This window comes from Octodon degus, unplaced genomic scaffold, assembly GCF_000260255.1.
Source record: "Octodon degus isolate 3935 unplaced genomic scaffold, OctDeg1.0 scaffold00130, whole genome shotgun sequence".
In the NCBI taxonomy this organism is placed as follows: domain Eukaryota; kingdom Metazoa; phylum Chordata; class Mammalia; order Rodentia; family Octodontidae; genus Octodon; species Octodon degus.
Genome location: NW_004524706.1, coordinates 587,713 through 598,378, shown reverse-complemented (window position 1 = coordinate 598,378; position 10,666 = coordinate 587,713). Strand labels below are relative to the sequence as shown.

Below are 10,666 nucleotides of genomic sequence, written 5' to 3'. Positions count from 1 at the left end.
AGTAGAATAAGTGCAGGCCTGAGCTCAATCCCCAGTTCCACACACACACACAAAAAAAAAAAAAGCATTGCAGAGATGGGCAGATGGAAAGTGACTGCTGGTGATTATGGAACGTCTTGGGGGATGTTCAGTATGTTCTAGAACTGATAGTGGCCATAACTGCACAGCCTTGCAGATACACTGAAAAACATTCACTTCCACATGTTAAAAGGCTGCATTTTATGGCCTGTGAATTGTATCTCATGTTTTTTAATTCAAGCAAAAGAATTTTGGTCTCCTCTAGCTTCTGGAAAGAGTAAAATTCTGAACTCCTTTGCTAAACTGCCACACACTGTGATGCAGAGCGTGGGGCTCTGGTGGTGTGGAGGGGCCCTTGTGCTACAAGAGCTACCAGTCTGGAGGGATGCCAGAGCTGTTGGCATTGGGCACAGCAGTGTTCTGTGCCTTGTCCTTGAAGTGACTGCCTAAACAAGCAAAATGCACCACGTGGTAGCATTAGTCCTAGTGCCTTGCTTGCAAGGAGAGTAAGGGTAGCAGGTCTACTCAGAACCACTCCCTCCACAGGGAGAAAGGGAGTTGGGGATGCAGCTCGGAGCTAGAGCACGTCCCTAGCCTTGGAATGCCGTGGCTCCATCCCCAGCCCTGCAAAAATCCATCCCTTTGTTCTTTCTCTCCAGTATGAGTTTGCAAAGCTGTATCACATGGTTAGTTGCCCCTACTGTGGGCCAGGCCTTAGGCTGGGTTTTGGGGTCACACAAAGGCCACTAGCCAGTCATGAGCTCCTGAAGGAGGCAGCTCTAATCCCACACCTCAGCCCCTGACAGGTCACCATTTTTCCTGAAGCCAGGCTTCTTCCAGTCTTAGAAGCCCATAAGGACAGAGGTGAGTCAGACAAGGTGTGAGTGGGCGACACCTGCAGTGCAGTGGGCTCAGGAGCATGGGCTCACTGTGTAGTGGGGAAGTCTCTCTCACGCCTGAGTTGGGCTAATTTTTCAGTTGAACTGCTAGATTCCACTGGAGTATTAGAAAAGGTAAATTTTATTTTCATATTCACAAAAGTGAGAAAGATACAAGGAGACCCTGAGGACACCCCAAAACCTGGCTGGCCAGGCCCCTTGCCCTGCAGAGAAGGCAGACACAGCTGGAAGGGACAGGATTTATGTTGCATACTTGAACTACAGCGGGTGGAAGGCTGGTCCTATTTACAGGACAGAAACAAACACTACAGGCAGGGCATAGGGGCAGCAGAGTGAGCACCAGCGTCCTGGCGGTAAGTGTCCTGCTTACCACCTTCCCCACCTCTCGCAGAGGCATCTCCAGGCCCCACTGGGGCTGTCCAGGGGGAATGGGGCCTGCTCACATGATGCTTGCTGGGGTGAAGACGGGGCCCACGCACAGAGTGTCTGTGATCTCCCAGCCGCAGGACAGAGGCTTGCACATACCCTCAGCATCCTCTTCTTGTTCCACAGGCAGCAGCTGTCTCCGCAGAGCTTCCCTAGGGGTAAGGAAGTGGTCCTAGAGGCAGCCAGCTCAGGACGACAGAGGTTTCTTTTGGCCCCTGTCCTGTGCTCCTGGTCTCATCAAGCTCAGGATCTTACCTAAGCCCAGCAAAGGTCAGGGGCAAGTGACACCTGCTGACCCTTGACTCCTTCTGCTTGCTTACCCTGTGGTCCCCACTGTCCAAAAGGAAAAGGGAACCCACATTTATGAGCACTTCCTGTGAGTCAGGTATCATGCTGGCACTTCCCACCTGTCTAAAACCCCATGAGGAGCCCATTCCTATTCCCATTTTATTGGTGAAGAAACCAAGGATCAAGAGAGCAGTGGCCTGCCCCAGAACACATCCCTAATGGTGCCAGCACGAGGGTTGAACCCAGCTCTTGTCCCTGTCTTTCCTTCTAGGCATGCCAACCTCTGTTAATGCCTCAGATACACCACCCTTGCCCCCCCCACCCCGTGCCTCCTGCCTCCCACCTTCCCAGGGAGCAGGACTCCACCTAAGGGAGGGCTTGTGCTCCCATCCAGCACAGTGCCACCCCACATGCCTGCCTGCAACTCTGCATATCCTGGCACTTCGATTCTCTCATCCCCTCTGTAAGCCCCAGGTGGGTGATAAATGGGCTTCAGCAGGAGCTCCTTGCCAGTTCTGGTTACACAGAAGCAGGTCTCCAGGATCACAGGCTTCCCTTTTCACTTAGGCCTCACTTCCCCCAACCCTCCATTTCACAGCAGGCCCTCTTACCAGGCTACCCTGGACATGGTATAGGTGATGTGGTAGGTCTTGGTCCCCCCCAGGAGGGAGCCTTTGCCCACAGTGTAAGCGCCCATGTTCTCAAAGACCAGCCAGTCCCCTATGTGTAGTTGTGGCAGCCACAGGCCTTCAGCCACACAATCTCGGCCATCAGCAACTGGGCCCCACAAGCTGCTGCTGTACAGGGGCTGCTCCATGGGTGGTTTCTGTAGGAGAGAAACACAGCCATCAGCCCTCCTCGGCATACCACAGCCTTAGCACAGCTCCTGTGACTGACAGGAGATCGGATGACCTTCATAACTGAGCATTTGATGCCCTCCCCAGTCCTCTGCGTCCAGTGTCTCTTAGGCTTGGAAGCCACAATAGCTGGTCTCAAATCCACTTTCCAACTTTCTAGCTCTGTGACCTTGGGCAAGATACCTAATTAATCTGTGCCTCAGTTTTTTAATTTAAAAGATATGACCAACAAATAGTATCTACTTGAGAGAGCTTCTAAAAGGATAAATTAGTATATGTAGAACATTTAACATGACAGAGGTTCAATTTAGTAACTGCTGTTGTTACTGCTGTTATTGTTACCACATCTCTTCTTTGGCCTTCACTGGCCACTCTCCTGTAGACACAAACTGTGACTGAACCTGTGCAGCCCTCCTCCTGCCCCCAATTCCAGACCCCTTCCAGGCCAGCCCTAGGGTTTCCCTCTGTGAATGCCTCCCATGTCCTCTCATTCTTTGCCAGGCCCAGTGACCAGAGCCAGGACACATCTGTGAGGAAGGCACACCTCCAATAGAAAATCACAGGGTGACTAGGCAGAAGTCATGGAAGACTTTCCAGCTAGACATAATTACTGGGGTTTTTGTTTGTTTTTTGTAGGGAAACGGAGGCTCTTAGAGGTGATGGATTTGCTCAAAGGCAGAACTTACCAATGAAATTTTAAATTTTTTTCTTAAATGACTTCCAAATCTAGAAAACAACTTAAACCATTTTCAGGCTGGCCAAGATAGAGGTGCAGTTTGTCATAATGTAAAGGCAGGTGCTAAGGGCCTGGGAGATGGCTCAGTGGAATAAGCGCTTCCCTGGCAAGCACAAGGGCCTGAGTTCAAATCCTGGTTCCACCAAAAAAAAAAAAAAAAAAAAAAGGCTGGCGCTAGAGGAGGAGTCACAGCTTAGGAACAGGTGTGTGCAAATCCTAACTGTGGCCTCAGGGCCCCTTATCCTATCTACTGCGCTGTACCAGTTCCACTTACACCTGTCGCTCTGGGTTTCCTGAGAACTTCCCTTCTCCCCTGGCCTTCACCCTTGCTGTTTCTTGAGGCTCCAAATCTGCCAGCTCCTGTTTGTCCTTTAGATCTCACAAGAATCAGCCTCCAGGAAGTCTTTCCTAAAGCTCAACTGCCCAAGCCTCACCTTTACAGCATTTGCCAGGATTTGCAACTGGGTATTTGTTTGTGAAGTATCTGCTCAGGCCTGTTCTCCCTGACAGTAAATTCCATGAGCCCAGAAATGGCAGTAGCCCGGTTCATCTCTGTCACCTCCACATCTTCCAGCCTGGCATACAGTAGGTGCTTTTTTAGTTTTTTTTTTGTTTGTTTGTTTTTTGTTTTGTTTTGTTTTGTTTTTTGCTTTTTTAGTATTTTTAAGCAAATGGATTAGATAGATAGATAGATAGATAGATAGATAGATAGATAGAAAGAAGCTTTTAGAAGGAAGCAGTGAAGACCTTAGCCAGAGACAGGAATGAGGAAATCAAGTCTCCATACACAGAAGTAATATTCATGTATTTGACAATTATTAATAAGCTGCTAGTCCCATTAATATCAAGAAAAAGAACATTTATGAATCCTTTCATTTAACAAGTACTTATCGAACACCTACTATGTATCAGGTCTGACATAGAGCTGAGAATGCACAATGAGCACAAAAAACCCATTTCTGTGGTGATAAAACTCACATTTTAGGAAAGGGAGATAGACAAATATATCCATTTTGTTTGACTTAATCTTATTTACAAAATTGTTGTTCATGAGTAAAATTAATCTCAGTTGCTCTGCATTATTTCCCTTGCCGCCAGGCATTTAAATATGTTAAACTAATGTTTAAAGATTCTGGGGGAGGAATGGTCCGTAAACATATCCACAGAGATCTTTGAGTAAATAGAATTTAATGGTTCTTCCACCATGAAGAGAAAAGGCAATAGGGTTATAAGAAGTTAGCATTCTCTCACATCCCATTAGTAGTACAAATAAAATATAGGTAGAAAAAAGGATTTCAAAATGTCACGAGATAATGTAAAATACCTTTTACTATTTACATCCATTTTTTAAATTTTTTTCTTATTTTAAAGAGAGAAAATAAAATTTCAAAGCAAGACAGCAGAAGGGTAGCAATGGTTAGTACATTGCATATTGTTATCTTTAAATTAGTTACTCAGGGTACAAGATATAGGCATTTAATTGTCCAAACAATGTTAGCATAAACCTTTCTCTTCAATGCACTAAAAGAAATTAGTTCTATAACTATCTTAACTCTTGTGTGTGTCATAATATTTTGCTTTTCCCTTTTTTTTTCTGCTTTCCCCCCCATCCAATTTCTCTTTCTTTTTGAAGTTTCTTCCCATTTTACAATGTCTATTGTGCTTTTTTTTTTTTTTTTTTTTTCCCTCAGAACCAGGGATTAAACTTAGGCCCTTGCGCTGGCCAGGCAAGCACTTATTCTACTGAGCCATCTCCCCGGCCCCTCTATTGTACATTTTGGATCTTACTCTCAGCTTCTCACACTAGGGAGACAATACAATGTTTGCACATATGCATTGAGTATGGTCTTGAGTTGTATCCATTTACCTATAAAAGTCTCCAACTTATCCTTCTTTATGAATAAAAAACCACATCTTTTTTATACATTCCTCAGTTTACAGCCATTTGGGGGGGGGGGCAGAACCAGGGATTAAACTTAGGTCCTTGTGCTTTCCAGGCAAGTGCTTATTCTACTGAGCCATCTCCCCAGCCCCCAACAGCCATTTTTTAAAAAGAACTCTTCAACATAAATATTCCAAAATTCTCAGTGAAACCCTGTTTACAAATCTGATAACGTGCAAATAGAAAAGCATCTGTAAAATTCCAGGACACCCAGCCTATCAGCCACAGGGTCCTTCTGTGGTAGAGCAAGGGGGTCTGCATTTACAAAGCATGCCCAACACCCACAACTTCACAGCTCATTGGTGAGGTAGGTACCAGAAGTGCAATTCCCATTTTACAGATAAGAAAACGCAGAAAGGGGGCGACCTGCCCCAGGTCCTGGAAGAAGTTAAGAAAAGAACTCTGCCCCATATCAGATGCAGATCCCTTCCCCATAGAGGCCTAATGCAAAAGCATATTCACAAACATAAGAAAGTCAAACATTTAAAAAGGTTTGTGGTCCTAATGGACCCTTACCTAATCCCCCAACTACTTAAAATCGATATTTCCCATATGACGTGAAGTGTACAGAAACACTTTGAAAGAAGAAAATGTGGTGCTGGTGAGATGGCTTAGTGGTCTAAAGCACCTACTTAGAACAAGCTAAGCAAAGCACAGGGACCGCGGTTCAATCCCCCAGCACCACATGCCAGCCAGCCCCGCCCCCTGATGGGCTGAGCTGGCCACACACACACAAAACAAATAAATAAAATTTTTTTAAAAAGAAAGAAAATGTAATGAATAAGGACAATGCACAAAAAGGGAAAGAAAAAAAAAAACCTACACAAAATTTCAGTTGTGAAACCAGGTTGATGGTGCATGCCTATAATTCCAGTACTCAGCGGGGCAAAGGCCAGAAAATTGTTGCAAGTTCAAGACCAGCCTGAACTGCAAGGTAAAACCCTGTCTCAAAAAAATAAACAAAATTAAAAAATCATTTGTAAGCATACAGGCAAAACTCAGACACGAAACCTCATCTAACCAAATCCATGCTCATATTCAAAGACTCATCTGCAGTGATCAGATAATTTGTTTCTAAAAGGGAAGGGACAGCGTGAGCGGTGTCAGCTACTGTCTTCATCATCCTCCAGAAAATACAGGTCTACAATTTAAATTCTCTGTCTGGCTTTGTGATTCTAGAGCTGGACTAGAATTTCATTGTCAGCCACACAGTGAGAGGCTTTGTCAAGAGGTGACCGGGGACACAGCTGGACAGATCAAGGAGATACTTGCCTCTGGCTCAGCAGGCATGGGTCTGGTAGCACTCACCTCAGTGGCTTTCACAGGTGGCCTTGGCCTGCATCTTTTGGCAAGGTGATGCTCCTCCCAGCAGGAGACTGCTGCTATGATTGAGCACCCTCTGATGCGCTTCTTAGCCACTGGTAGAGTGCATGTTCCTATGATACTACAAGCTGTCTTCAAAGGTTATGATTTGGCCTTCAAAAGAATGAGATAGGAGAGAGGCCTGATCCTCCTAAAAGGCAAGTGAAAGTAACTCCATGGCTACCCCAGGCATCTTGTTCCTGGACCATGGCCTCATCAGTTCCCACGTGGCTGCTCAGGGAGACACTTGCTTTGGTTGCAGCAGGCTTCAGTCACAGACTCATCACTGTTGACCATCACTCTGCTACCCTCCTCAGTTAGGTCCTGTAGGGGTGCTTTCCCTTGCCCTGACCACTCTACAAGCATCTTCCTGCAGATCACTCTGGGTCGATCTGTGCAGCATACGGCCTTGTAAAGCTTCCTCTACATGATATCGCTGCCCATTTGTGATTTCTGTCTCAAGTAGTGCATGCTGAGCTGGCAAAGGAAAAGTGTTGTCGGCAGCCTGACGTGATAACACTGAAGGTGGCTGGCAGCCAGAGAATGCTGGAGAGCAGTGAACGATTGCTGGGAGCCCCCACCTCTGACCTTCTACAGAAGGCCTTCCTGTAGCCGCCTGCTCCAAGGAGCAAGAGAGGAGAGCCAGGAACATGAAAAGAGTTGATATCTACTTGACTTGAATGTTAAGAGCTGTTGACACTACAAGAACACCCTTTGCCGGTTCATGATTTATATATGAGTTCAGAAGTCCATCCAGTCATGAACATCACCGAAGAATACATGGCACTCGCCCCTTGGGACTGGCCAGAGGAAAAGGGTAGATTATGATGCTGGTCATCCAGAGGCTCAAGAGTCATCCCAAGTCTGATTTCCATCTTACACGTGGCTTAAGGCACTGCAGTCACCCATAACAAGAGGAGCTAGTCTCTTAAATTTCTAGTTCCTAGTTCACCCAGGTTGGTAGCTGGTTTTGCTCCATTTAGTAATTAGCTGCCTTCAAAGGTAACAATTCCTTAAATCAAAGTACTCCTAGTCAAATAAATTACTGGTGTGATTTCTGTATCTTAATACAGTCTCTTCCTGAAACTAGGATTGGATATTCCGTTTTCTCACTTCAGGCACTACTTTCTTAGCTTTTCTTATTTTTTATACCTTTTTGTTTCTTTGTGCTACATTTGCATTTGCATTTCCCCATCTTCCCCAAGCTCTGCAGTTGATTCCCCTGGCCTACATGCACTTATTTGTTGGTTGTATTTTCTTTTTCTTTTTCTTTTTTTTTTTTTTTTTTTTTTTTTTTTTGCAGAACCAGCGATTGAACTCAGGCCCTTCTGCTTGCCAGGGAAGCGCTTACTCATTCCACTGAGCCATCTCCCTGGCCCCTGTTGGGTGTATTTTCAATCTCATTTCTTTTTTCTTCCCCACCGCCCCAAGGCAGTGTCTCACTATGTAGTTCAGGCTAGCTTTGAACTCACTCTGTAGCCCAGGTTGGCCTTGAACTCCTGGATGATCCTCTTGCCTCAGCCTCCCAAGTACTGGGATTACAGGAATGTGCAACCATGCCTGGCTTAATCTCTCACTTCTTTACACAGATAATTTTTATGTGTTTTGGCCAGATGTAGTGGCATGTGCCTGTAATCCCAGCACTTGGGAGGCTTTGACAGGAAGATCATGAGTTCAAGGCTAGCCTCAGTCTGCCTGGCAGACTCAAGGTCAGCCTGGTTTTAAAATAAATTGATGGGCTGGTGAGATGGCTCAGTGGTCTAAAGCACCTACTTAGAACAAGCTTGGCAAAGCACAGGGACCACTGTTCAATCCCCCAGCACCACATGCCAACCAGCCCCACCCCCTGGTGGGCTGAGCTGGCCACACACACACATACATACATACATACATAAATTTTAAAAAAATAAAAATAAATAAATAAAATAAATTGATTTGTTTTACATTTAGCACCTGGTAATTCCAATAGATTCCAGAATCAGCAGGGCTGATTCTGCTGTCATTTGCCTCTGCTAGTTTGGTAACTTGTTTGTGCTTTGTGGTTTTTGGTTCCCAGTTCAGGTTCTGTGAAACCTTATCAGAGAATTATGAAAAGCCCAAGTTGAAGATTCCTCCTCCAGAGAGAACTTAAGTTTGCTTCTGCCAGACACAGTCAGTTCTAGGCTTGGGATTTTTCAGACACCAGAATTAGCGTCAGTGTGAGCCAGATGGCAGCTTGTAGTTTTAGTCTCAGATTTTTGCTGTCTCCCAACCACTACCAAAATTGAAACAAAAGTTTTCTTGCTGTCCTCTTTAGAACAGGGTGTTTTTCCTAGTTGACTTTTATGCAAAAGATGTCCCGTGAGGGGTTTGCAGCTTGATGTGAGGGCATCCTGTCAGATTCCTCACTGTTGCTAGGCTCTGGGAACCCACTCAACAATTAGAACTGAGGGTAGGAGGATTCAGCATACCTCCAAATATAAATCCAGTTTCAGTATTAGGTTGTCATTTAACACATATTTGTTTTTTTGTTGTTTTTTGCTGGGTGTTTTTTGGTTTTTTTTTTGTTTTTTTTTTGCAGAACCAGGGATTGAACTCGCCCTTGCACTTGCCAGGAAAGCACATATTCCACTGAGCCATCTCCCCGGCCCCTTAACACATATTTGAACAGTCGCTGTTTTGTGTGCTTGGGACACATTAGTGAGCAAAATAGGCAATGATCTTTGTCCTCACAAAGTTGGCAGCGTAGCAGGGGAATGACAAAGAAAATGAAGAAGTTATATAGTGAGCTCATGAGTTGAGTATACTGGGGCACAAGTATAGTCCCAGTTCCATGGGAGGTTGAGACAGGAGGATCAATTGAACCCAGGAGTTTTAGAACAGACTGGGCAGCATAGCAAGACCCACTCTCAAATAGGTTTTTAATTTTTTTTCCTTAAATATAGCATGTTAAAAGATATTTTTTTAAAAAAATTACAGTTGGACAGTGGCATGCACCTATAATCCCACCTACTCTGGAGGCTGAGAGGGGAGGAGGCCAGGTTGGGCAACATAGTCGGACCCTGCCTCATAAAAAAAAGTAGTAAGTGTTACTGAAAAAGAAAAAGATACCACAGGAAACCATAGATGAAAAATGATGACCTGGATTTGGTTAAAGTTAAAAGTGTTCTATTCTTCAGGCATGGTTGTTCTAGCCTATAATCCCAGCACTTGAGAGGCTGAGGCAGGAAGATTGCTGTGACTCTGAGGCCAACCTGGGCTAGAGTTCCAGGCCAGGCTGAATACATAGTAAGATAGATCCTGTCTAGAAAAAGTTTATGGAGGGGCTGGGGAGATGGCTCAGTGGAATAAGCGCTTCCCTGGCTACCGCAAGGGCCTGAGTTCAATCCCTGGTTCCGCAAGAAAAGTTTATGGTTGGGGCTGGTGAGATGGCTCAGTGGTCTAAAGCACCTACTTAGAACAAGCTTAGCTAAAGCACAGGAACCGCGGTTCAATCCCCCAGTACCACATGCCAGCCAGCCCCGCCCCCTGGTGGGCTGAGCTGGCCATACACACACACACACACACACACACACACACACACACACATATAAATAAAATTTAAAAAAAAAAGTTTATGGATGGTGGAAACATTCAATAAGGAAATGCAAATCAAACAACAAATACCACTTGTCATCTATTGGAACAGCCAAAATCCAGAATACTGAGAACACCAAATGCTAGTAAGAACACAAAACAACAGGAACTTCCACTCACGGCTGCTGGGATGCAGCGTGATGCAGCCACTTCAGAAGCCATCTGCTACTTGCTTACATAGCCAAATATACCATTACCTCAAGACTCATAAAATTGTCCTCAGGGTCCCTTCCCTATATCCAACCATACGCTGCATTTTTGAAGTGATGGTATACATTTGTATTAATTATCTTTACACCCTCAATATATATCCTTTTAGATAACCCAATGAACATTTTAAATGTTTACACATAAAAGTCTACCTAAAATGCTAGTATTTAAAACTGTGTGTTCACAGTATATTTATTAAGTTAAAAACAATGTACACTGGGCTGGTGAGATGGCTCAGTGGTCTAAAGCACCTACTTAGAACAAGCTTAGCAAAGCACAGGGACCGCGCTTCAATCCCCCAGCACTACATGCC

At 45.0% G+C, this 10,666-nt stretch overlaps 1 protein-coding gene across 2 annotated transcripts in view; it reads right to left on the bottom strand.

Annotated features, from left to right (window-relative positions):
• Positions 1-1,015: 1,015 nt before the first annotated feature.
• Positions 1,016-10,666, bottom strand: part of Azin2 (antizyme inhibitor 2) — a 34,167-nt gene continuing 24,516 nt past the window's right edge. Inside the window, exons 9-10 of one of the 2 annotated variants that reach the window (XM_023701005.1) lie at positions 2,243-2,457; positions 1,016-1,495 (exon numbers count right to left, since the gene is read on the bottom strand). In XM_023701005.1, the coding sequence (XP_023556773.1) occupies positions 1,357-1,495; positions 2,243-2,457 (354 nt within the window). In that variant the 3' untranslated portion in view covers positions 1,016-1,356. The remainder of the gene's footprint in view (positions 1,496-2,242; positions 2,458-10,666) is intronic. The other variant, NM_001293737.1, reaches the window with a different exon arrangement.